The sequence below is a fragment of the Zootoca vivipara genome, chromosome 5 (assembly GCF_965207765.1).
Source record: "Zootoca vivipara chromosome 5, rZooViv2.hap1.1, whole genome shotgun sequence".
Lineage (NCBI taxonomy): Eukaryota > Metazoa > Chordata > Lepidosauria > Squamata > Lacertidae > Zootoca > Zootoca vivipara.
This window is the reverse complement of record NC_142588.1, coordinates 80910895-80938794: the sequence shown is the minus strand read 5'-3', so window position 1 is coordinate 80938794 and position 27900 is coordinate 80910895. Positions and strand designations below refer to the sequence as shown.

At 41.9% G+C, this 27900-nt stretch overlaps 2 protein-coding genes across 11 annotated transcripts in view; one reads left to right on the top strand and one right to left on the bottom strand.

Annotated features, from left to right (window-relative positions):
- SERPINI1 (serpin family I member 1) overlaps positions 1–509 on the bottom strand; it is an 86456-nt gene extending 85947 nt beyond the window's left edge. The window contains exon 1 of the mRNA XM_088669172.1: positions 283–509. The gene's annotated coding sequence lies outside the window, so the exon portion shown is untranslated. The remainder of the gene's footprint in view (positions 1–282) is intronic.
- Positions 44–26817, top strand: PDCD10 (programmed cell death 10). Of its 10 annotated transcripts, none has more exons than XM_088669180.1 (9): positions 44–203; positions 10300–10479; positions 13448–13660; positions 14704–14757; positions 18071–18188; positions 19125–19251; positions 22853–22931; positions 23431–23513; positions 26300–26817. In XM_088669180.1, exons 3-9 carry the CDS (start codon positions 13565–13567, stop codon positions 26379–26381), a joined length of 639 nt encoding a protein of 212 aa, XP_088525306.1. In that variant the 5' UTR covers positions 44–203; positions 10300–10479; positions 13448–13564; the 3' UTR covers positions 26382–26817. The 10 variants fall into 10 exon arrangements, with proteins under 10 accessions (XP_088525306.1, XP_088525304.1, XP_088525301.1 ...); XM_088669178.1 differs by lacking the exon at positions 10300–10479 and adding an exon at positions 1196–1386; XM_088669177.1 differs by having other exon boundaries at positions 123–321; positions 10300–10382.
- Positions 26818–27900: the final 1083 nt, after the last annotated feature.

The following is a 27900-nucleotide window of genomic DNA, read 5'->3' as shown; positions in this document are numbered from 1 at the left end:
GGACTACAGGTCCCATGGGCCCGCGCGGTCGCCGGCTAGTTCCGGACAACGCCTGGTTGTGTGGTAACGGCGGCGGCGGCGGCTGGCGAGAGGAGGAGGAGGAGGGTGCTTCCTTTCCGGCTGGTACTTCCGGGAGCAGCGACGGTGGAGCCCGCTCGGGAGCCCTAAAAGGCTTCGAGGGGCGGGTGGGGCAGGGAGGGGAGGTAAGGAGGCTTAACTGCTGCGGCTCCGGCGGCCTTTACCGCTGTTGTTGTCGTCGTTTACCACAGCCATTACTATTACCCTTATCATTAGCGCTGGCAATGTCCGCAGGGGTCACTGGTAGGTTTGCGCGGGGCCTAGCCGCACCGCAGAGGTTACGCCGCCCCGGAGGCGTAAGAGGCCTTGGAGAATCCCGTGGTCGGGATAGAACCGGCGAGGGGCCTAGTTGCCTCCGTCAGGCGCAGCTCGGAGGAACCCCAAGCAGGAGAGATCCTCCCTCCCCCCGCCAGCCTTCTCCCCTGTGGGGCAGGGCCTCTCGCCGACCCCGCCCCGAGATCTTCCAAGCGGAAGAGATTTGCCGGGAGAGGCCAGGCCGGTGTGTCTCCCAGGGAGGCGAGGGACGGGGCGGGGGGAGCAGGTGCAAGCTCTACGAAGCGGGGAGGTATGGCGTGTCCCGTTGGGGAGGATCTGGGGCTAGGGTGGCTTTGGTGCTGGGGGGCCAAGTACACATCAAGGGTAAGCGGGGAAGGTCAGAGGGAGAGAGAGAAGTGGGGTGGGGGTGGGGGAGAACTGGGAAGAGGAAGCAGTCTCGATGTGGGAGAGACCTTGAGCCTCTTGAAGCAAGGGAGGGTGTGTGTTTGCAGATATATATAACAAATATATTCCCCCCCCCTTGACGGTATTTTGTCCAAATTATGCCAGTTATTTTGCTGAATAATAATATAATATTGCAGGGGGTTGGGGACAGTAATGTTTTCCTCCCTCTGCCCAAAGAGGAACACAGCAGCATAGGCCAGACAAGCCTGGTCTGTGTAAATAACAGAAGAAAAGAGACTGTCTCCTTTCAGGTTGCAGGTGGTAATGTGGTGGGCCATGTTCATTATTATTACAGTGGTACCTCGGTTTAAGTACACAATTGGTTCTAGAAGTCTGTACTTAACCTGAAGCGAACTTTCCCATTGAAAGTAATGGAAAGTGTGTTAATCCGTTCCAGACGGGTCCACGGAGTACTCAACCTGAAGCGCACTTAACCCGAAGTATGAGTGTAATTGGTTCTGGAAGTCCGTACTTAACCTGAAGCGAACTTTCCCATTGAAAGTAATGGAAAGTGGATTAATCTGTTCCAGACGGGTCCCCGGAGTACTTAAACTGAAAGTACTCAAACCGAAGCGTACTTAAACCGAGGTATGACTGTATTACTATTATTAATGCTTTCTGGCATGGGGAGGAAAGCTGGCATATCGTGGAAAAGAGTGTTATATTGTTATACAGCCCGTAGCAGGAAGTACCGGTAGCCCGGGAATGTTTTTGCTGCTTTCATCTGTTTCAGTAGACCGGTACTTCACTGGAGGGGTGTTCCTGTTGTGTGTCCACACATGTCCATCTCTCAAGTGTGGAGAGTTGATGTGCTTGTTAGAGATTTAAGACTTTGAAATGGTTAAGTTTGCCTAATACTGCACATGTAGTTTGTATCCACTCATTCTCCTTCCTTGGAGGTTTTTAAGGAAAGGTTGGATGGCCATCTGTCATGTATGATCCAGTTGAGATTCCTAAATTGCAGGGGGTTAGACTAGATGACCCTTGGGGTCACTTCCAAATCTACGATTCTATGATTCATTGTCACAAAGGAATTTATGAAATGAAAAAATGCATAAAAATAAAACTTAGAAAATCTTTCCAATTTGGGAAATTTCCACCACACATCAATGGGCATAGCTTAGTTATTTTGTTTATTAGGTTATACTATGTTGTCATGTGGCTTGGAAGTACTGTGAGGGTTGGTAGAATAATAGCAAGAAGAGTGTGTACAGTAGCTAAAGAGTTTGCTTTGGAGTCATTGAACTGAGCATGCAGGTTGCTGTCATAGACAAATTGTTATTGATAGGTCCTCTGCCTTTTGAACCAAGGCTCCCATGTTTTCAGCTGGAGAAGGCAGGAGTGGCATAACATGTCTACCATCTTGATGTGACCAGGCTGAGCAGCTTTGGAATCCAGAGACTTGCAGAATTTGAGAGACCGTTTTTCTAACATGGCCAGGGAATAGGGCTGTTTGGAGACAGATGCCAGGCAGTAAATACTGTACAGTGGTACCTCTGGTTACAAACTTAATTTGTTCCGGTGGTCCGTTCTTAAGCTGAAACTGTTCTTATCCTGAGACGTGCTTTCGCTAACGGGGTCCCCCACTGTGCACGCGCCTCCGGCACGCGATTTCCGTTCGCATCCTGGAGTAAAGTTCACAACCAGGAGCAGCTACTTCCGGGTTAGCGGAGCTCGTCACCTGAAGTGTTCATAACCAGAAGCGTTCATAACCAGAGGTACCGCTGTATACTGAAATTGTGAGGCAGGCAGTCTTGAAGTTTAGAGGTAGGTTTCTAAAAAAGAGGTGCTGATCTTTAGTGTATTGCTTCATGGTAAAGAGAGATTGATTTAATGACAGAAACCAGTTGTGTAGTAATGGTGCTCATTCCATTTGAAGTCTTCATTGGCTTAGCACTCATTCATGTGAAACTCTTGTGTTTATACACTTGATAGTTGCACTTCCTGGATCTTTTGAGTTGCTTGGATTCTTTTATGGGCTGTTTATCTCATAATGCATCTAAAAACAGAAAATGAAACTGGATTTGAATGTTCTTTCAGTTTTTATAAGTTAATGAAGACTACAGAAATAGCTAGGTACAGAGCTGTTTACCATCTGACTTATCTTCTTTTTGAGGTTGTTTAAAAAAACACAAAAACATTTAACGTACATCAGCAAAATGTTGCTTTCCCCATTAGAACATTACTAATCAGTGTTCAAAATTAGCCAGGCACCAGACACATTTTGCACCTGGCTATTGACCACTTTTGACCAAGCAAAGATGCCTGGGTCCCAGAATGGTGCCTGACATGTCCTACATCTGGAAGCACATGCCTGGGGATCATTGGATCTGGAATATTTACACATACTACCAACACATCCTGTAGAATTCTATCAGTTATATTGTATCTGCATAATCGGAATGAATTTCTGGAACAAAAATGCTTTTTCAGTGCAGCCTGAGCAGGAGCAGTCACCATTAGGAAAAAGAGGTTGGAATGGGGCAATATATATGGACTGCTCCTGGATCAAGTGACTTTTCTTCTCTTAAACTCTCAACCTAGCACAAGGTTGTCATCTGAATTAGCCAGATATTTAACTGAGAATCAGTCATATTCAGGTCTTCATTTGAAAAAGAAGACTTTAGAGCTGTCTTGCTCAAAAATGGCAACCAGACATTCCATTTCGGTGACTGAAACCTGAGTTTAAGGAGCCATTTGGCACCTAGCTTATGTATCTGAGTTTCTAACACTACTACTATTGCTAGTTGTCTTCAAGGTCACAGATGCATGGTAATCCCACACCATTCAGAATGTCCATGTAATTATACTTTTTGAGGTTTAGGTAGTCTTCCTGGTAGTATTCACTATTTTTTATAATTAAACTTTAAAGGTACAGTGGTACCTCTGCTTACGAATAACTCTACTTACGAAAGTTTCTACTTACGAATGGAGCTCCATCCGCCATCTTGGATGCGGTTTAGATAGGAATTTTTCTACTTACGAATTTTTAGATAGGGTTGCTTCTACTTACGAATTTTTTCTCCCAATGCATTCCTATGGGACTCGACTTACAATTTTTTTCAACTTACAAATGTGTGTTCGGAACGCATTAAATTTGTAAGTAGAGGTACCACTGTACACAAAATAGGTGCAGATGTGGTGGAGGAGCAGAAGTAAGGAATTGTATTCTTTTTTCTGATACAGTAGTTTCAAAAAGTGGCTTGCGATCCTTATGCTGCCACATTATACATGGGGTACTCTGCTCTGTTTTAAAAGCTACACTAGTTGGTGAAAGAATGGCATTTCCCCAGTGCCAGAATATTGTCTCTGCTCTGGAAAGTACAACGCCCAATAATAATGTTCATATAGTTGGGAAAATTTATATTGCAATCCTATGTACAAGAAACTGATGGAAAGTAAGCTGGTATGAGTTAAGCCAGCAGAAAGTTACACCAAATCCAAATCCTGGTCATCAGTGGGGCTGATGCAGCTCTGTCTACGCTTGGTGGAGGGAGAGAACGATGCTTTAAATTAGAGTTCTGTGTTGGGTTGCCAGGTCATGTGACTGAGCTTATGGTCCAGCCTAAGTCCGTTCTCCCCTGTCCCAGTCCTGCTGTTGGAATGCCCCCTTTTGAGGACTTGGCTCAGATAGCTTCAGTTCAGTTAGGAAGAGCACATATTTGGCTGAGGGACATGGGTGGAGCTGGGATTGGGGGTTTAACACTGGCTGAAACAGATCCATTGCATCCTAAGCTGCCCATCTTGATGGATCTTACCATACGATTGTCCCCTGTGAAATTTTTTAAATAAAGAAAAGACATTGAAGAAAGGTGCCTGGATTCATAACAAGTGAAGAAGAGCTCTGTGCTTGTGCACCAGGAAACTTGTCATTTGGAACTGCCCTTAATGAAAACCCTATACCTATTTATTGTTTTTTTAATTGAAATGTAATCTAATAATAGCAACTAATCTGTTAAATTTATATAGAATTTTTAAATAATGGGTAAGCAAATAAGTGATGTACTTGCAGAAGCAAAAATTGGTTAGAAAAGCTATTTTCCTTCAAAATGTATTGTTGCTCGTTTCTAAAGCTTGGCAGCTTACTACCGGTAGTATTTGGAGAGAGAAAAGTGTTAGTCTTTAAAATAAACATGCTTATTTCAGACCATTAGAAACTTAAACAGTTGACTGTTTTTGTATCACTGCGGAAATGTTCTTAAACTTTGACAGACTTCAAGGGTAGGAAGTTGTAGAATTAAGTGACAGTAATGATAACGTTCTCCATGCAAACTTGTTGTTCTTGCCACAGACTATAGCACATCATTAGCAGATAGTGTTCTGCAGCAGTTAGGCAGCCATTTTCCATGGTAAGTGAGTCTAGCACTGTAGAGGTCAACATGGGCATCCTGGATTGTGCCTAAAAATCAAATGTAGAGGGCCATTCTGTTAAATTCATGAAGTTTGGCCAGCACTACTCCAAAAAAACACTAAATAGTTTTGAATCAACGTAGAATAGGCCCTTGTTCTGTGTATAGATAAGCTCACAGAGGAATGGGTGAAGGTAACTTTGTTGTTTAGTCGTGTCCAACTCTTCTCGACCCCATGGACCAGAGCACTCCAGGCACTCCTGTCTTCCACTGCCTCCCACAGTTTGGTCAGACTCATGTTGGTAGCTTCGAGAACACTGTCCAACCATCTTGTCCTCTTTTGTCCCCTTCTCCTTGTGCCCTCGATCTTTCCCAGCATCAGGGAGGTGGCCAAAGTATTGGAGCCTCAGCTTCACGATCTGTCCTTCCAGTGAGCACTCGGGGCTGATTTCCTTCAGAATGGTTAGGTTTGATCTTCTTGCAGTCCATGGGACTCTCAAGAATCTCCTCCAGCACCATAATTCAAAAGCATCAATTCTTCGGCATCAATTCTTCAGTAAGGTAACTTACTGATGTCTAAGTGGTGCTGAAAACATTTCTGCCACCACCTCCTAAGCAACTGTTGTTGTTGGCATCAGACTGTCTTGGGCAATGGACTGCTACTTCAGGGGTTAAACCAGACAGCTGGAGAATTGCAGTCCCTGTGTTGCCTCCGGCATTGTTTTTGCTGCATTAGCAGCACCCAAGTGACCTCCCCAGGGCGCAAGCCTGGGCAATGTGGTTGAAGGTCCTGGGCTGCCCAGTTTATTATTATTACTACTATTATTATTACTATTATTAATATCCCACCCTACATCCGGAAGGCGGTTCACAGGATAAAATCAAAATATAAAAACACAGAATACATAATCAAAATAAAAACAAACACACACACACATTTTTAAAAAGGGCATTTGATGACAAGCAACCAAATGCCTGGTTAAAAAGGAACATTTTCACCTGGCGCTTCACTGATGTGGTCCAAAGGAAAGCTGGGCAAAACATTAGGCACCAATCTGGCTGCAGGAGTTGCCAGAAGGAGGAGTACAGGACTCCTCCCAACTGTTTTAGGGACTCTACTCCAGATTTGTGTAGGGTTTACCCCTTAGCCTTTTCTTCTCTCAAAGGTGTCCTGAAAGGCAGCTGAGTACAGATTTTTCCTCAGGGTTTATTCCTGAAGCCTTTCTCATGCATGAGTATAGCTGCAAGCCAGCAGAGGTTTAGGTTTAGGATCAGAGTTTTTCTTCTTCTAGATAAGCTACCTTCCCAGGTTGATGGGCCCCATTTCCCCCTTAAGCAGCTGTAATTAGCTACTATTAGAAGTGGACCCAGGTGGCGCTGTGGGTTAAACCACTGAGCCTAGGGCTTGCTGATCAGAAGGTCGGCGGTTCGAATCCCCACGATGGGGTGAGCTCCCGTTGCTTGGTCCCAGCTCCTGCCAACCTAGCAGTTCGAAAGCACGTCAAAGTGCAAGTAGATAAATAGGAACCGCTACAGCGGGAAGGTAAACGGTGTTTGCATGTGCTGCTCTGGTTTGCCAGAAGCGGCTTTGTCATGCTGGCCACACGACCTGGAAGCTATACGCCGACTCCCTCGGCCAATAATGCGAGATGAGCGCGCAACCCCAGAGTCGGTCACAACTGGACCTAATGGTCAGGGGTCCCTTTACCTTAGAAGTGGTAAACTGCCTTGTGATCTGATTTGGTTTGGCAGTACCGTACCTGTCCTGGGTTTGGTAAGTCATTAGTCATCATGATAAGATAAAATAATAGAGTTAAATAAATAAAAAGCTGTGGGACTGAAATTTCAAGCTAGTGCTTTCTTCTCCGGAGACTTTTAGAGAACAGGCTCTCTTCTGGAATGAAAATCTTCTCATAGACTTCATTAAGAGCAGGTAGTTCTTAATGGCAGTTTCCCCTGTGGCATATCAAGGTAAACTAGGTCAAAATAATTATGTAGAGAAATGCTGAATATTATGATACTCATGACTGCGTATGCACTGAAGAAGTTGCCATATATTTAACACTTGTACAAGTAAGAGTATAAACAGAGCATTGTATGCAAACGTAAAAGTTAGATTATTTTTGGACAATTGTATGTGAGTTTCCATTTAGGATAATTGTTTGTTTACTTTAAGAGTCCTGTTTCTGTCCTCTCCAAGCACTGCTGTATCTCCCCAACAGGTAGAACAAAACAGCAGGGAAGTATTCCATTCTTCATCTAATTTACTGTAATTATATTACTCTTCAAAATTTGGGATCTGATAAAATCCTACACACCTAGATATTTGATGCTGGTACTTGAGAATTTGAAAATTTAGCTCTGTTCAAGACTCGCAGTGGCTCATAATTTTGTCTGGTGCTCTCAGTATGAAATGGATTCAGCTCTGAATGCATACCTGAAATTTGAATATGGTGTAATAATAATAATAGTAATAATAAAAGTAATAATAATATTAATAATAAATATTTTTACTATTTATACCCCTCCCATCTGGCTGGGTTTCCCCAGCCACTTTGGACGGCTTCCAACAAAATATTAAAATACAACAGGGCTGCCTTCAGATGTCTTCTAAAAGTCTGGTATATGTTTTTCTATTTGACATCTGGTGGCAGGGTGTTCCACAGGGCAGGTGCCACTACCGAGAAGGCCCTCTGCCTGGTTTCTGTAACTTGGCTTCTTGCAGCGAGGGAACTGCCAGAAGGCCCTTGGCACTGGATCTCAGTGTCCGGGCAGAACGATGGGGGTGGAGACGCTCCTTCAGGTATACTGGACTGAGGCCGTTTAGGGCTTTAAAAGTCAGCACCAACACTTTGAATTGTGCTCAGAAACATACTGGGAGCCAAGGTAGTTCTTTCAAGACCTTCGCTGGTTCTGATTTGAAAGAGAGGTAGAGCTGGGTATCATCCGCATACTGATGAACACACAGCCCAAACCCCCTGATGATCTCTCCCAGCGGCTGTACAGTGGTGCCTCGCTTAACAAACGCCCCGTAAGACAAAATTTTCGCTTAAAGAAAGGATTTTTCTAGAGGAGGTTGCCTCGCTAGACAAATTCATTTTATGGAAAATTCGTCTAGCGAATCGCGGTTTCCCATAGGAATGCATTGAAATTCAATTAATGCATTCCTATGGGCATTTTTTTAAAAAAAAATAAAAAATTGAATGCATTCCTATGGGATTCGCTAGACAAATTTTTCGTTATAAGAATAGACCCGTGGAACGAATTAAATTCGTCTAGTGAGGCACCACTGTATGTAGATGTTGAAAAGCATGTGGAAGAGGACAGAATCCTGAGGCACTCCACAAGTGAGAGCCCGGGGGTCTGAACACTCATCCCCCACCACCACTTTCTGAACACAGCCCAGGAGGAAGGAGCAGAACCACTGTATAACGGTGCCCACAGCTCCGAGCCCCTCTAGATGTTATGGTCGATTGTATCAAAGGCAGCTGAGAGATCCAGCAAAACTAGGAAACCGCTCTCACCTTTGTCTCTAGCCCGCCGGAGATAATCAACCAGTGTGACCAAGGCAGTTTCAGTCCCATGGTGAGGCCTGAAACCTGACGGGAAGGGATCCAAATGGTCCGCTTCTTCCAGGCATGCCTGGAATTGTTCAGCATCTACTAGCTCAATCACCTTGCCCAAGATTGGAAGATTTGAGACTGGGCGATAGTTGGCCGTATTGGCTGGGTCTAAATATGTTTTTTTAAGAAGCGGTTTAATGACCGCCTCTTTCAGCGGGTCTGGGAAGGCTCCCTCACAGAAAGAAGCATTCACCACCCCAAGAAGCCCAATGCCCAGCCCTTCCCGGCTAGCTTTTGTAAGCTAGCCGGGCAAGGATCAAGGAGACATGTGGTTGGTTTCACTTGTCCAAGCAGCCTGTCCACATCCTCGGAGGTACCGGTAACAGATTGGAATTGGTGTACATTTCATTAGCCCAAAATGTTCTTTTGAAATCCAGTTTCAGCTTTTTTCAGAAATCCTGACTGGAGGCTGCAGTCTCTTCTGAAGCATGAGTGTTAATTTCTGTAAAAAGCTAAGTGTAGAAATAGTGTACGCTAACTTGGCTTGGCAGTATGCTTGTACTTTGGCCAAATACACAGCTGCCAGCTTCTATTTGCTTTTCTATTTGGCTTGCATGCTCAGGGAATATACATTAGAAAATTGGTCAAGGTTAATTGCCTTGCTGTAGCTTCCCCTAAGCTTTTTGTCTGTAAACCAGTAAATTTACTGCAGTGTAGCTAGACAGATGTCATCTTCCTTCTTCAAAACTTAACCTCTCTTTGCTAGGGAAATGCTGAATTCTGCGTGAGTTTAGATAAAACCAGCCTTGCAGGCAGTACTTGTGGAGTTGGTTATCCTCATGTCTCATAAGAGCCTGCAAGTGGTCCATCCTGCTCTCAAAGTAGTTAAACAGATCCCTATGGGAAGCAAACAAGCAGAAGCAGAGCATAACAATCCCCACTTGTGATTCACAGCAACTGGCATGCTGCTTTGACAGTGGATGTCGAACACATAGCCATTGTAGATAGTAGCACTTGATAGGCTTAACCTACATGAATTTGTCTAATCCTCTTTTAAAGCCATCCAAGTTGGCGACCATCACTACTACTTGTGGGTGAAACTACTCCAGAGTTTAACTGTAGTAGTAGTAGTAGTAATAATAATAATAATAATAATAATAATTTCTTATTTATACCCTGCTCATCTGGCTATGTGCTATGTGTCTGTCCTGAATCTTCCAGTGTTCAGCTTCATTGGATTTCCCTGAGTTCTAGTGTTATGAGAGAGGATGAAAAACTTGGCTCTGACAACTTTATCACCATGCATAATTTTATGCACTGCTACCAAATCTCCGCTTACTCACTTTCCCCCTTAAACTGAAAGCCCCTTTCCTCATAGAGGTTGTTCCATCCCTTTGATCCTTTTGGTTGTCCCTTTCTGAGCCTTTTCCAGCTCTACAGTTGCCTTTTTACATGAGGCAGCCACAACTCTGCATATTACATCAAGTGTGATCACTCCATAGATTTGTAAATTGGCATTGTGATATTTGCAATTTTGTTTTCAATTCCTTTCCTAATGATCCCTATAATGGAATTTGTCTTTTTCACAGCTTCTGTACATTGGATTAACATATTCACTGGATTATCTACTGTGGCTCCAAGGACTTGTTGCTGGCCATTAAACCCCATGAGCGTATATGTGAAATTATGATATTTTTGGCCCAATGTGCATCACTTTAAACTATCCCCCCCACCCCACCCCATTTTCCTACCCATTTACTCATGCTTGGGTGAGTGAATGTACTTGTTCAATACCTTATTAGATGAACCTGACATTCTAGAGGCTGTGCAGCTAACATTAACCTCAAAATGAGTTTTTATACTTAAAGTTGAAGGAAATCAGAGAGGAGCTCTTGACTGAAGCAATGCATGGATAATGGAAGTTAGCTTTTGTATGAGACAGGATCATAAAGTGATTTGGTAGAAACTGGAGCAGTAATTTCCAACCTTTTCAGACTCTGCACTCTCCTGAAATCTAGGGAACTTTGAATCTTTCTTTTGCCCTTTCTCCCTTCATTCCCCCTTACTTTCCATCTCCTTTGCTCACACTTTCCACTGTACCACTGGATAGCTCAGTTGATTAGAGTGTGGTGCTGATAACACCAAGGTTGCAGGTTCAATACCCATACAGGACAGCTGCATATTCCTGCAATGCAGGGGGTTGGGCTCGGTGTTAGAACTCATATATAAGCCAATGGCCAAATGGCACCTTAAACCTAGGTTATAGTTACTACAATGGAATGTTTAGTTGCCTTTCTTTTTGCTGTGGGAATTAACCAGTATTATTATTGTCATTTCTCATTTCTATATGGGTTTATATTTTAAACAAAAAAAGCAGTTTACAGCACATTAAAACATCAAATAAAACAATCCAGAATAAAACAAATTCAAGCTTAAAGGAAATTATTTCAGATTTTTCTTTAAGTGGCATTTTGCTTTCCCCATATTTATTTACTTACTTAATTTATATAGCTGTCCCATAGAAGTACCAGTGTGGAAGCCAGTGTGGTATAGTGATTAGAATGTCAAACTAGGACTTGGGAGATTAGGCTTCAAATCCCCACTCATCATAAAACTCACCTTGGTCCAGTCATAGCCTCTTAGCCTACCTCACAGGGACATTGTAGGTATTAAACGAGATGGGGAGGAAAACATATACTGTAGTCCAGGCATCCCCAAACTTCGTCCCTCCAGATGCTTTGGACTACAATCCCCATCATCTCTGACCACTGGTCCTGTTAGCTAAGGATCATGGGAGTTGTAGGCCAAAACATCTGGAGGGCCGCAGTTTGGGGATGTCTGCTGTAGTCCATGGAGAAAAGGGTGGGATATAAATGCAATAAATAAGCTCTTCTGCTTACCTGCTTAAAAAATCTGGAGGGGCCAACCAGTTGGGGATGCCAGTTGCCAACCCAGCATCCAGAGATCTCCGCAAGGTCATAATTGGACCTGTGCCAGTAACAAAACATGTCTTGGGCCTGCAGGATTTTGAACAGTGGTTGGACTAGATGATCCTCAGAGTCCCACAAACTTGCCATGAGTCAACAGTGTGATGTAGCAGCTTAAAAAGCCAATGAAATTCTGGGCTGCATCAATAGGAGTATAGCATCTAGATCAAGGGAAGTAATAATACCACTGTATTCTGCTCTGGTCAGACCTCACCTGGAATACTGTGTCCATTTCTGGGCACCACAGTTCAAGAAGGATACTGACAAGCTGGAACGTGTCCAGAGGAGGGCAACCAAAATGGTCAAAGGCCTGGAAACGATGCCTTATGAGGAACGGCTTAGGGAGCTGGACATGTTTAGGTGAAGGGGTGATATGATAGCCAGGTTCAAATATATTAAAGGATGCCATATAGAGGAGGGAGAAAGGTTGTTTTCTGCTGCTCCAGAGAAGTGGACACGGAACAATGGATTCCAACTACAAGAAAGAAGATTCCACCTAAACATTAGGAAGAACTTCCTGACAGTAAGAGCTGTTCAACAGTGGAATTTGCTGCCAAGGAGTGTGGTGGAGTCTCCTTCTTTGGAGGTCTTTAAGCAGAGGCTTGACAGCCATCTGTCAGGAATGCTTTGATGGTGTTTCCTGCTTGGCAGGGGGTTGGACTGGATGGCCCTTGTGGTCTCTTCCAACTCTATGATTCCCTTCTACCTCTACAATTCTATGATTCTTCCTTGCCTTTTCTCTATAGCAGTTTAGCACATAACCTAAAATAGAGATTGTGTTGCTTTGTGACTCACTTTGGGTTCAAGGCAACCCGCTTGCGTTGCCTGGGTCACTGGTTGAAGACCAATGGACTAGATTAATTTTACCTGTCATATTATTAAAATCCCATTTAATAGATATTTTGAAACATATATGTCCTCCACAAACTTCTCATGAGGAAGAAAAAAATATTTCAGGTGTGTCGCGAGTTGGCATACTTAATTGTTAAGATCAAATTTTTAGGCATACACTTGGTTAATGCTTTTCCAGCATAGTTTTTCATGTCTTCCGTGAAATAAGAGTAATTCCTTACCAATACTTGAAATTCAGGTCCACTGTTCTCTGGGCTGGGCTGGGCTGGGCAGGGTGGAGGATCTCAAACCAGATTCTGTTTCATGAACCATTATTTTCCATTGAGCTAACAGTTGCTGGCACACCCTTATGAAAACAGAGCTTGAGACTTTTGTTTGTTTTAAGCAACCTAAGCATAGAGGTTTGTGTAGCTTTTTGTACATTTTAAACTTATTACAGCATAGTCATACCTATATAGTAAATCTATCAAATAGACTATCAGATGACATTATGCTGGCATATATACAATTTACATGTTACTTGCTATTTTGGGACTCTTCGATCACTTTCCAAGCAAGTCACTGTTGGATGTATGACTAACTTTACTAGCGCTGATGAACACTTACTGTATAAATTATAAAAATAGTATTGACCTTTAGCATTTTAAAGACATCATTTCTCATTTCCATTGCTCTTTTCAAGAAAGTGGCTGAAATGAGAACTTGTGATAAATCCTCAAGAACTTCATTAATTGCATACAGATCATCAGCTAACCTGCAGCACATTTGAACTATGATTAGAAGGGAACTGATCTTATTGGGGCAGTACTGAATCTACTGCATTACATTTTTGGTAGTACTTCTTGTCTGAAAAGTGATACTGATCATAATGAAGCCTTTCTCTCTCTCTTCCTTCCAGGGTAGTTTTTTTAAAGTGCTCTAAGCATTCTGATACAACTAGAAGAAAGAAGAAACGCTTCATTGAATGAGAAGTCCATTGCTTTGATAGCCTTTTTCTTCAAGAGTGGGTCTTTGAATGAGGATGACAATGGAAGAGATGAAGAATGAAGCAGAGACCACTTCTATGGTTTCCATGCCTCTCTATGCTGTTATGTATCCTGTCTTTAATGAGGTAAGATGCCTTCTAGTTGATTTTCTATGTATAACAGTATCTGGGAAGCAGGAGGTTGTCTACAATCTCAGAGGATACCCTAACATACTGTTTATACTTGGTAAGCTAACGTTTTCTACCAAGTCTTTACGAACTGCTCTAATGAGTCCTGCTTTCTATCTTTCTTTGGCTTGGCTTATTTCCATGAAATCAATATCTATAACCTTAACTTTTTGGCCCCAGTTTGTTTCTTAGTTCTGGCATTCTTTTCAGGACTTAAAGGCTCTTAAGATACTTCTCAGCATATGCAAGTTTATGAAATGTAAACCCAGTTGGTTTTAATTAGTATCCAGGTTTTAGGCAGCCACAGAGATGGCAGAAAGTCTTGTACTGTGTTTCTGCAGTTTCACATAATTGATCTGTTTTAAAATGGCAAAATCCAGAAATATTTGCTGATCCAGGAAGCTGGAACTTTTGTTTAAGTATGCAAGGGAACAGCCCTTCTCTGGTGTGCATTTCAGAAAATAATATAGAAATATTAAATTGTCTTTGGAATTATTACTCCTTGGAAGTATAAGCATCTCAATTTGTCTGTCTATAATAAGCTGTGTTCCAGTTGTCTTTCTTCAGTCTGTTATACACAACTGTATATGTTTAGGAGTACTTTTTTTGTCTGTCCTATGAATGGTTTGTTGCAACGCATCACTGCACCACCCCTGGCTGTATGTTAGTCAAAACCCTGGCCTTTGTGGAAATGGTTCTCCACCAGCTGTCAAATTCTACCAGATAACCAGTAATTTTTAGGTCTTTGCTCCATTCACAGAACCATTTTGCCATGTGAATATAGAGAGCAAAAAATCACACTGCTATCTAATTTTATGCTTGTAAATGGCTGTGTGAACCCTTAATTTTGAGCTGAGAGGCGGTGCCTGCTACTCTTAAACATAGAATCAACTTAAGTGAGTTGACAGAAAAATTGGAAGTGGAGTTTCATAAGGCAAAGTGTTTTTTGTTTTGCATGTTTTATATTAGTGTAACAATTTACTTTTAACTCCACCTTGCAGCTAGAACGAGTAAATCTATCTGCAGCTCAGACACTCAGAGCAGCTTTTATTAAGGTAAGAATAATTAACATTGTGTGTATTTGTACATGAGCTCCATACAGCAATGTAAAAATTGGATTAACTGCATACCGAATTTAGCTACTGGTCTGGTTCTGTCCTGATCCATTACTTTTCTTCTCCCTAGGGACCCCAAGCAAATTCTTATTTCCTGCACTAATTAGCATGCATCTGGTTGAGACAGGCAGAAAGCTATCTGCTGTTTGGCTATAGCTCGGATGTGAAGCATCTGCTTTGCATGCTAAAGGTCCTAGTTAAATTCTGGTATCTTTCGTAGGAATTGTGAATGACCTTTGCAGAGATATTGAAGATCTTCTAGAGTAGAAGTATTGGGCTAAATACCCTGACTTGGTTTAACTTCATAAGTTAAATGCCTATGGCAGTGGTGTCCAAACTTTTTTCAAAGAGGGCCAGATTTGATGAAGTGAGGGCCGACCAGAGGGCCAACCAAAGTTGTTAACCTTTTTTTTAGGGTTGAAGTTGTTGAGTAATTTTAGGGCTGAAGTTGTTTAGGTTTTTTAAGGATTTTACCCCAGAAAATAAATTGCCACGGGGGCTGGAATTAACCGACCGGCGGGCCGGATTAAGCCCCCGAAACAGACTTTGGACATGCCTGGCCTATGGCATTGGTGATGTATTCCAAATTTGCAGACAGTTAAGGAGATTCTGCTCCTTTTCTCTGAGCTTGGTATGCCAGTCTCCCATTGCAAACCTGGTCCCATTCATGCTCTCTCCTCTTCCTGTCATTTACTGTATTGTTTCCCTGGCCGCAAAAGGCTTAAAAGGGTTCCCTCTCACACAACTTTAAAGGAGATACAGCAGAGATAGCCATGCAGTGCTAACCCTGTTTTTGGCTTTGGTTTTGAGGTCCGAGAAGTGAGTTTGAATTAGCCCAGCTTTGCTTCCCACCCTTTGGAAAGACTGCTGTGGCATTCATTGGGCTGCATTTCTTAAAGAGCCTAGAAATGCAGTTGTGATTGTTGCTTGGTATCTGTTTTCTTCTTTGGGCTAGAGCACAAAGAGCATGGTGGGAAGTCCAATGAGTTTTTCCACTCTAGCTAGTTCCTGGGACAGTTGCTGCTTGAATCAAAGAAATTGGAAAGCATGGCTTTATATTTTGTGGGGTTGCGACCTTGGCTCGGTGCTTTGCTTCTACTTTCTGTCACTAAGCGGTCATGAATTACTGAAGCATAACTGCACCAGCTTAAGCAACTTCACTCCCAACTTATTTTGTTTTTGGTAGAGATATTACGGCTTCTGAAATGCTTGGTTTCCAGGGACAAGGAACTAAAATACTTCTTGATATGGCATTAGTAGAATTTGCTATGAAAGTACTATACTACTTTTTGTGTGCCATGGTTCAAGAATAATTTTTGGCAACCTAGAAGACTCGAGTGTGTACAGTGGGACCTCGACTTACAAACTACTCGACATCCGACATTTTCGACTTACGAGCAGAAAAAGTGGCCACGCGCTTACGATTTTTTTGACATCCGAACTGAAACCCGTTCGCGGCTAGATGCGGTTTCCTCGACTTATGAATTTTTCCGTTTCCAATGCATTCCTATGGGAAACCGCTTTTCCTATGGGAAACTCGACTTACGAAGTTTTCGACCTACAAGTGTGCATTCGTAACGGATTAAATTTGTAAGTCGAGGTCCCACTGTACCTGGAAAAATTGTATCATAAGCGAAAGATGTAAAGCACTCTTGTTAACTAGCTAACTTTAGTTTAGGAAACAACTGGTTATGGGGCTTTGTTGACATTCTGAAATGCTTTAAGAAGATTCATCCAGTAGAAAAAGAAGCCATATTCTTATGCTTCATTAAGGAAGGTTTTATGTTCAACATCAGGAACATGAATCTAGAAGCTTCAGCATTTGCCCTCAAAAGATTTCACAAACCCAGTGGGCACTTAGTAATTTCCCCTTCAAACACGTACCCTTTCTCCCATGCTGCATTGCAAATTACTTTTGAAAGCCCCTTTAATTTTTTGAAAAGGCTTGCCATGCAACATGGGAGGCCGCTGTTTAAAGGCAAACAATATCAAAAGACACACTGGGCAGACAGAATTAGCAATCTGGTTCTCTGGATTGTGGCCCATAAGAGTAGATGAGCAATGAATAAGCTGTCTGGGGAGTTTTTGGAATCTTCCTTTATGGTTGGGCAGGCATCTTTCTGTTAAGTCAATGCTACAGAGGTCCTTTGGGCGTCTCCATCTAGCACCGGGGTGGGGTTGCTGGTTCAGGAAGCAATGACTTGCATGCTGCAGTCTGGCTTGTATGAGAGCTACTTCACAAGCACGGTTTGCACACCACTAAAGCCAACAAATTCATTCAGTCTTTGGCTTTTGAACTGGCAGGCACCTCCCAGTGTAAAAGGGGAAAGGGCACTTGGTGATGTCTCCTTATCGGTCCTCTTTTGGTGATGCACGAGATGGTGTCTCATTCCTTTAGCCTGATGGACTGGGCTAGGGAGGGACAGAAGATCAATATTTGTGGCCTAGGATAGCCTGTCTCTGCCCTGGGATTTGGAGTATACCTTCAGATTCTGGTCTGAGAAACAAGCATGTGAAGTGGGAGTGCAGATTTCCCCATTTATAATTGAGAGGAATTTGGGCATAAGGGTGTGGAGCAGAAAGTATCAATCTTACTTCATAGTTTGTATAGTCATTACTGTGGTGGTTGACTGTTACTACTTCATGTTATATCCTCTGTAAAAAGCTAAAAAATCAATACTGTAAAAGCACTCTGAGGAAAGTGTAAGACATGGGATGTAGGAAATGTGAGGTTTTGCAGCTCCTTTTTATCCTCTTTGGAGTTCATTATCTCCTGTTACTGTTACAAGGTACGCACTTTGCTAGCTGTTGAAAAAGTTATTCTGGTGTATCTAAAGATAAGTAAGAGCTATGAAGATAAGTTGAACCGTACCTAATTCTGTGCAGTCTATAATGTTGTAGGGACTTAAATGTAATCATATAAATAAGTCTGTCCCTTAATTTAAGTTGGGTTAAAAAGAAGAAGAAAGGTTGTTATAGTGCATAGAAATAAATTTTGCACAGAAATAAATGAAATGGCTTACTGGGCAAAGTTACAAATGAAAAATGTTGATGCAGTCCAAGAAATATAGGTATTCCTTTCAAGGAGAAAATGGTGGTGCAGAACTGGATGTTTATTACGATGCAGTGCTGCTTGCTTAGCTTTTAAAAATATAATTTTGAATTTAGAACCTGTAGTGATTCTTGGATATCTTTTACTGTGTGCAAATTGACTGGTGGTGTACTAAATAAATAAAACTTATTTGAAATGCAGGCTGAGAAGGAAAATCCAGGTCTCACACAAGATATCATCATAAAAATTTTGGAGAAAAAAAGTGTTGAAGTTAACTTTACTGAGTCTCTCCTGCGCATGGCAGCTGACGATGTAGAAGGTATTTCTGCTAAACATCTATCAAGAAATGTGTTTTTTATTTTATTTTTAGAAAAAGAGAGATGAAAAATAATTGTGGTTGCTTTATTTCTTCTTGCAAAAATGACTTTCATCATGAAGATCAAAGTCAACAGATGGACTACAACTTTTATAACCCCATGCCATCCTCTCTGGGGCAGATGAGAGTTGAAGTCAACATTATTGGGGGGGGGGGTGTTGATTGTGCAATTGCAGTTTTACACTCTTGGCAACTGGCCAGCATGCAGTCACACAAATTAAATGTCTGCAAGGCAGAGAGCTTAAGAGTACTTTCTGGGAGGTTCCTGCGAGACTCTCCCAGAACCTGGTAAGCAAGGCGGAGATCAAGGCAAGCTCAGCGCACTGGCTCCAGAAAGGTAGGGATGGTCACATACGGAGGGTACTGAGGTGGTTCTAGCTGTATGTGATTTTGGCTTTGCATGTAATCCCTGGAACCTAAGCCCCACACAACTATTTAGTGTGGTGTTCCTCATAAACTGGTGGCTGGAGGAAGGCAGGCAAACCTGGCATTGCCCACCTGATTAATGCAGTTTGAATGCAAATCCAGGACTTTGTTCTGTTTACTGGCTCTGAAATACGCCTCATAGAGCAGCATTTGCTTATCCTGCATTGGCATTGTCCGTCAAGCATCCTTAAGGTGCTACTGAAGGAATTTTTTTATTTTAAGCATCCTTCAGGCAGTCAGGCACATGTCTTAGGAGTTCAGTTACCTACATTGTCTTACACTGAAGATGGAAAACCGGGTGGGTTCATAGTTCAGTTCTTGCCCACCATGTACATTGTGCGTTTGCTAATGGTGAGGTTTTTTGGGGAGACCCAGGTTCAAATCCCCACAGAAAAACAAAATTAATCTTATTGAAGTAAGTAACCAATTTCTTTTTCTCTCTCACCCCCTCAGAGTATATGATTGAAAGGCCAGAGCCGGAATTCCAAGACTTAAATGAAAAGGCACGAGCACTTAAACAGATTCTCAGTAAGATTCCAGATGAAATCAATGACAGAGTGAGGTTTCTTCAGACAATCAAGTAAGTGCTCCTGTCTAAACTAGTTTGCTGAATAAAGCAGAAGACTTTCCTTAAACCGATCTTTTACGCTGGTCTCCCCCCCCTCCTGCTTTGTATTTTTTGTTACAGTTTATATGTAGTGTAGCATTATTTATAGTGTTTTTAAATTATGGTTTTTATCATTTTAGTGTATGGTGCTTGTGAATTCTTGCTTCAAAATTAAATTTTCTTTCTGTCTGCTGTTCAAGCTGTGGAGGGACTTTAGCCACTGCAGTGCTAATAGTGGCTACAGCAGCTTAACCAGCATCTGTTACTCGGCAATGGGCATAAATGCCAATTTTGCCCAGTTTACAGTAATAAACTCTTACTTATAATAGTACTTTAAGCGTTCCATCAGATTTTTTAAAAATGGGCTTCCTCTAACCTTAAGGGAACCATGTGCCAGTTTGTATTATAGCTTTACTGAGTTTTTTAAAAACTTGGTAAAGTCTTTAGGGTAAAGAGGCTGTCACAGTGTCTACCTAAAGAGTAGCTATGATGGACACTAGAAGCGACTGACTTCCAATGGTGCCAAGACCCATATATGCAGCTGTTTTCATTTATTTAATCAGTTTATATTCTGCCCTTCCTCCCAAAAGAGCCCACAGCGGCAAACAAGTAATAATAAAACATCTCAGAAACAGTTCCAATGCAGATGAAAAACTGGGAAAGATCTCTACTTAAAGGACTGCTGGGAAGAGGAAGGTCTTCAGTAAGCACTGAAAACACCACATAATATTTAAAGGGAGGGGATTCAAAGAGTAGGTGTCAAAACTCTGAATAAGGTGGTTTCTGCAGAGCATAGTGATTGATGAAATGATATTTCAGGTACCCTGGTCCAAGCTGTATGGAGCTCGATACAGTGGTGCCTCGCTAGACGAATGCCCGGTAAGACGAATTTTTCGCTTAACGAATAGGTTTTGCGATCACAGGTTGCCTCACAAGACGACGAGGTTTTCTATGGCGGCCGCTTCGTCTTGCGAAGCTTGGCCATAAAAACCTCTGATCACAAAACCTAGTGAAAGGGGCATTTGTCTAGTGAAAGGGGAACCAGCTGTAGCAAGGGAAGAAGGCAAAGGAAGATCAGCTGAGAGGCGCTGATCTTCCTTTGCCTTCTTTCCGCGCTGCAGCTGGTTCCGCTGGTCTCTGCCGGTTGCTGCGAGCAGTGAGGGGAACAGCGGAACAGTAGCGCGGGAAGAAGGCAAAGGTCTTTCCCCCGCCGCCTGTCCGATCCAGGTGCACAGCCCGCATGGGGCGACTTCCGAAGCTGCGTCCCATGCCGGGGAAGGCAGGCAGGAGGCGGCGGCCGGGAGAAGAGAGCTTCTCCCCGCCGCCTCGCACACAGCCTGCATCGGATGGCGCTTCGGAGACCTTCTCCGAAGCCCCGGCGCATGCCACCGCCAGTCCCCCAGGGCCCATAGGAACCCATTGATTAAGTTTCAATGCATTCCTATGGGAGACTGGGACTCGCTAGACAAAAAATTCGTTACACGAATTGACCCGTGGAATGAATTAAATTCGTCTAGCGAGGCACCACTGTATGTTAAAACCAGTGCCTTGAAGTTAGCCTGGTAGCCAAGTGACAGCCAATGCAGTTATTTACCGCAGGATTGCCAATATGTTGGCAATCTCCTGCCCCAGTGAGCTGTTCACCTGCTGCATTTTGTACCACCTGCGGCTTTTGGACCAACTTTAAGGGCAGCCCCACATAGAGCATGTTGTAGTCATCCAGCCTGCAGGTTACCAGCACATGGGTGACAGTGGTCAGGCTATCGTGGTCCAGAATGATCATAACTGTCTTTATCAGCCAATCCTAGTCAGTCAATCCTAGTCAGTGAAGTCACCTGGGCCTGTAACAATAAAGGTGGATCCAGGAGCATCCCCAGACTACAAACCTGGTTTTTCAAGGGGCGTAAAACCCTATCGAATGCAGGTCACTGACCAAAATGTCTGCCAGAATTTAGCGACAATTTGGCCCTCTCATCCAGGCATTCATTTGAATCGTTTTGATTCATTTGAATCGTTTTATTGGAGCCTATTTTTTGTTTAAAAACAAAACAAAAAAAACCCCTTTAAATTAGTTTTGAGATTCATTTGGTGTAATTAACTTCTGTATAAGTTGATCCATGATTCCTTTGAATAGTTAAGCTAAAGGCACTTTGCCTATCCACAGGGCAGCAAAATTGAGCTCTTCGCAGATCGAGTAGGAGGGGGTTCTGCATACCTAGGGAGAACTCCCAGATAGGCAGAAAAAATGTGCAAAAAATCATGCACATGGTTCTGTAGCAGGTAGACTGAGAACACATATTTTCTTGTCCCAGTTGCACTCCTTTACTTATTCAAGAATATTTGAAATAGTTAAGGCCCCCTCTCCCCATGCATTTTAAATACTTCTCCCCTTGAGAAGTATTTGTTAGGATCAGAGAGAAAGCACTTCCACAAATCTTAATTAATCCCTCCAGCTCCCATTAAGGTTCATCCTCTTAACCCAACTTTCCCACAATCTCTTCCTTATGCTGAAGTCACCAGCTGCAAGCATGATTGGTGTGACATAACTAATTTTAGGGGGGTTATTGAACAGCTTGCTGCCCACAGAATCCCAAACCTTAAAAAATGGGAAAGTATATCCCAGTTGTGCAGTAGTACACATAGAAGACCTGCTGCCCGGCTTCAGTTGCCAATTTATAATCCCAACTCTTTTGTGCCTTTGGGTTTAATGTGGCAGTTCGACAGGCATTTTTGAAGATGGACTGCAAGGAAGCTGAAGTAGACCTGAATATGCTCAGTTACTCCAAGTATCTTAATGTCACACCTACTGCCTTGGGTGTAGATGCTTGTATGAACCCTTCTCAGGCTATGATTTTAATTTCACATGTGACTTAGGGGAGGATTCTGTGGCTTTGGTTGTAATTGTGAAAACCTGAGAGTTGTCCACAGATCACAGTGTTAACTGTCTTTTCTCTCTCCTGACCTCTATTAGCCCCAGCGCAAGGCTGTTTAGTCTTAAATTCTGCAAAGTTAGAACAAGATGAAATGGTATCCATTAATTCTGAGAGGGGCTGCTGCCATCAAATTGCTTTCAGTGATACTTGCTGTGACAGTTTTCTTCCAGGTGGTTTAACTTTATTTAAATGCCTAGAGACTTAGGTAGGACAAGATAACAGCCTCAATTCATGAGATCAGTGTTCACAAAATAGTTTAAGGTGAATCATGGGTCACTTTTTTCATATCTGTTCATTTTATTCATACTATATATTCAGAGTTCCTCTGAAGGGAGGGTATCATTCTGAAGATAGTCCAGAGCTCCTGCTGTGTAACACTATTGTGTCGAGTTCTAAATCCAGCAGATGCTACCTTTCCACATAGGAAAGCTTGCATTAAACCTAATTTGGACTTTGAAGTGCCATATAATCTAATTAGTTCTTGGTGTTCAGTCTTGCTGTGCCATATCTAAAACTCATTCTGTAAGACAGCAAATCCTTTAGAAATACATGTCAGACATAATTTTGGAAGTGATTAAAATTCTGCATTGAGTTAGTCTAATTTTAAAAGATGTTGCAATTATCTTTTCATTGCCAAATAGGGACATCGCCAGTGCAATAAAGGAACTTCTTGACACAGTAAATAATGTCTTCAAGAAATATCAATACCAGAACCGGAGGGTATGTGAATTATATTCTGCTATGTTGGCTTGTCAGAAATATAAACATATTAACTATAAATAATAAAGGATCCGCAATTTATAATGCTTGGATGGTGGGAATTATAAATCATTTCAACAACCACTGGCAGTTAAGACAAATAAACTTGCAGAGGAAGAAGCAAACAGAATGAAAACCAATCTTCTGTCACTAAGCTACTAGTTTTTCCTACTGCCTGATTTTTAGTATATGTGGATTTTTTGTCTGCAGTGGCTACATTTAAGGCTCAGTATAATTTTCTAATATGCTCTGTATGAATTTTGTTGCTGTAAACAAACATTCCCAGATGCATTTACAGAAGTGCTTTTAGCCATTTGATTTCTTAAACAGAATTTTGCTATCACAGCACTTATGCTTATTTTCTTCTGTTTATCTTTTTAATCTGTGTCCAGTGGCTAAAAAAATGGTTTATGAAGGTTGAGGCTTTGATTGAATTACTCTTTGCATATGTATATTTCAGGCACTTGAGCACCAAAAGAAAGAGTTTGTAAAATACTCCAAAAGTTTCAGCGACACTTTGAAAACCTATTTTAAAGATGGAAAGTAAGTATGCTTGGGGTTTTTTTTTCAGTCTTAACATTAACTTTTCTTGGGAATCAGGGATTTTTGTTAAATACTGAAACCTTTATTGGCTTATATAGAGATGGCTGCAAACCTGATGGGTTCAAAACAGGAAAAATCATCCAAGCATGTTTTCTTCTGCTCTTCCAACACTGTCCAGCATTCCCCAATTAAAATCAACACATTTAATGCTGCTGTGACAGATTGTTTGGGGAGGAGGAGTGGTTATCATATGGTCAAGTTAACGGCCATTTTAGGGATGAGGAAACTGGTCCTCCAGAGGTGGTTGGGCTCCAACTCTCATCAGACTCAGCCAGCATGGCTGATGTTCAGAGATTATGGAAGTTGTGACCTTCTAGATATCTTTGCTTATAAGACAGGATAGCTAAAATGGAGTCTCCAGCTATAGAAGTGATACATCCCAAAGTAAGACATACTGGGAGCAAATGGTGGAAGGACGTCCCTGGTCAGTAATCAAGATGCCTTTATGTTTTGTCCAGGACATTATGTATCTTGAGTACCAGTGGCTAAGGAACAACTTTGGGAGAGCACAAAAGGACTCTGAGAGTTGGCCACTGTTGGAAACAGCATGCTGAACTACATAGGCACCTGGTCTGGTCTTTGTCCACCCAGTGGTGTCCAAATGTATTTCAAAGAGGGCCAGATTTAATGAAGTGAAGGGCCGTGAGGGCTGACCAAAGGGCCAACCTCAGTTGTTGACCTTTTTGGGATTTTTGAGGTGTTTTTTTTAAGGATTTTACCCCAGGAAATAAACTGCCACAGGGGCCAGATTAAACTGATCGGTGGGCCGGATTAGGCCCCCGAAACAGACTTTGCACATGCCTGGCACACTTTCCCAACTGATCAGTTCCTTCTTACAGTTGGCACTTAATATATGGCATTGCAAGAGTGCATGCATTTTCACCACTCTTTAGTGGTGAGGGGGAGCATGTGCAATAAGACTAGCTGCTGCAGCCAGAGATGGAAATGATCAAACAGCAATTTTAGCTCTGGGTAGTGAGGAGGAAAAGAATCCATCTGTTCCTTGATCTGGTTCATTGTAGTTGGAGTTAAATGGACAATGCTGATATACACAAACTCCCCCAGTCTTCGGCATTGTACAGTGCTCAGTTTATTTAAAGTTTATACTACTGTATGGTATTATTCTGGTTTGTTGAACACTGGGCAGCCCAGGAATCCATTAGTTAGTAAGAGTGAAACTAACACATGCTGTGACTGGGTATAATTTGCAAACAAGGAGTGAAATTGATTTTTTTTGGGGGGGGGGGGAGAAAGGTCACTTTTACTAATCAAGCAACACCCGCATTTGAGTTTGATGGCCTTCACTAACTGTTATTTCGTTCTAGCTTTTCTTAGCATAAAAGCTGAGTTGTCTGGGGTCGCAAGTGTATGTAGGTCATTGGATTTTACTGCTATGGTCTTATCAAATTTTTATTTCCACATTTGCTGCTTGTGGGGTTCTCTGCTTTTGAAAAAAGTTAACAACATCCCTGACAATGTGCCAGCATTTGGGTGCTGCCAAGAGTATTCATTTGAGTCCTGGCCTATGTGTGTAACACTGGTTGGTGGGGGGAAGATAATTGTGTACAATGCTCCCATGGCTCTTACGTGGGGCTTCCCAGTAACTGAGGTTTTGGAGTCACTGTTAGTGGTCCCCCATGGCTCAGATGCATGGCTTGTATCCACCACATAGCTGCCAAGTTATCCCTTTTTTAAAGGGATTTTTCCTTATGCTGAATAGGCTTCCTCGCGAGAAAAGGGAAAACTTGGCAGCTATGATCCACCAGGACCTGTGTGTTCAGTATTGTGTGCACAATTTTATGGAGCACTATTCCATTTGTGCTCAGATGGTTCCCCTCTCTGTTGAACTTCCAATACTTTTTGAATTCACCCCCCCCCCCAACAAGCAGGCATTTTATAACAGAATTCCAAAATTCTGATTTAAACTTTCTACTTGTCTCAACTTTAAAAAAAAAATGTATTCAGCTACTTTTACATTGGTTAGAGAAAATTGAAATTGAGCAGTATATAGATTAATGAAATACAAGACATTTACTGCAAAGGGACTTAACTCGTCAGTACAGAGTTGAGGCATTAGTTGCTCAATGTATTTTGGACTGTTACTATAATTGTCTTTTTTATTTTATGGGTTTTTTAAATGAGGTACATCACTTTAAACATCTGAAAAAGTAGCTTAATGATGCTTTAGAAGTTACACTTTTAAGAAGCAAAAAATAAACACAAGTGTGTCAACTTTGCAACAGGATTTAAGATGGGCAAGACCACCTTACTTTCTTTGCTCACACTGATAATAAGAAAGATGTGTTCCTCATTGTGTCCTTTATTGAAGGGATCTTATGCAAGACTGTGTGAATGAGTTTCTTATTTCAAAATTGGAGGTGAGAGGTATGCTTTGTGGAATGTTTTGTGCAAATGAAGTATTTTTGCAAGTCCTTCATTCAGTTGGTTGGAGAGTTATCTGTGGGGAGAGAAACTAATTATTGGACACTTCAAACAAACAAACAAACAAAATAATTAGTTCAAGTTATCAGTCTAGGTGCTGCTCCTCTCTAGCACTGCATGATCAATTGATCAGTGTTCTTGCTTGGAGTTATAAGTGCTGAAAAATAAGCAGCATTGAAATTGACACTAGTGCCATTCCACTTGAATAACTTTTGAAATGTACTCTGTCTGATGGCTTCAGGTCTCCATTCTACTGCTGAAATGTGTTTTGTTTCTTACAACAGGGCAATAAATGTGTTCATAAGTGCCAACCGACTAATTCATCAAACCAACTTGATACTCCAGACCTTCAAAACTGTGGCCTGAAAAAAAACAAACTGTATATGTTGAGAGCTGTACTTTTCAATGGTGGATAGGATACCTTTATATGTAAACTTTAAAGTTTTGACTGTATAAATTATCAGTCCCAGTTGAAGGGACCTATTGCAGGATTTTGAATGGGATTTATTGCCATCTTACACCATATTTTTGTAAAAACATTGTAGCTTAATCATAATCTCACAATGAAGATTTTGCATCACTTTTTTGCTATTATCATTCTTTTCAGAATTATAAGCCAAAAGAATTTACGCCTTAATGTGTCATTATGTAACATTCCTTATAAGAATTGTAAATATTTGGTGTTCTGTTTCTGACATTTTAACTTGAAAGCAAAAAAAACAAACAAAAAACAAAAAAACTGCAAGATGATGTATTTAACGATATTGGTGGCAAATATTCAATAAATAGTTTACATCTGTTAGATTATCTGTATAATCTGTTTCCATTATATATTATCTTTTAGGATTGGAAATCCACTTCCACAAAGGTTTAAAATATTATCCCAAAGATGATAGCAGGGGAAGGGGAAACTACTTTTCTTATGTCCTCTTCAGGCATTCCATTAGTCACTAAAACATTGTGAAAGGTACTTCTCTTGAGTGTGACTGATGCTTGTGTCTTCTGCTGTGTGTGCCTGCTCAAAATGCTCACAGCCAAACTTAACCCCCTGCTTGTCAGCTCTTAGTAGCTAATTACCTTTTGAGTCCTTTCTGTAAAGGGCATTTCTTGGTTTCTCTGAAATGCTGTTGTTGGAAAGTTAACAGCTTTTAAACCTCCTAGCTTCCAGATGTTCTGTATTTCTGGTAGCAACTGAGAAACTATAGAGTGGTGGGGTGTGCAGCTGCTTGTCTCCCTCAAAGCCCTGTTTGCACACAAGTTTTATACATAGTACTTGGAGTTTGCAGCTGGTTTGCATGTTTCAAAGCTCTGCTCCATTTGTTATGCGCACAGCTCTTTCACGCCGGAGCTCATGGGGAAAGCCCTTGCCTCTTTTGGACCGCACAAAGATTTCTCAAGGCAGTTGACGGAAAAGAATATGAAACATTTAGTAAAATACATACAAGGCCACAACATATGCAGAACTGCAGAATATCAAAAGGATGTTGTGGATAATTAAAATGGATCTTCATTCAGCCCAAGTGGCTGTCAGGTCTTGGTTGAACAAGAGAGTTAAAATTCCACAATACAATTCACTATGATGGTTGCTCTTGCCAGTTGCTAGTTTAAAAGGTCCATAAAGTACTAGCAATTTGGACCTTGGTGTCTGCCCTTGGTTTTTGCTAAAGAATTGACGTTTGTGCCTTTACGACATTTTCAGTAGGCATGTGGGGGTGGGGGGCAGGCTTGATGACCTGTTGTCAGGTTTGAGGTGTGAAGCAGCTGATTGATCTGCCACAACATGAGAAAAGATGATGGACTTGCCATCACATTTCTTTCTTTTTGCTGGTAAGAGATCAGGTAACAAACCAGTGTGTGCATGGAACCCTCCCCACATTCAAATGTT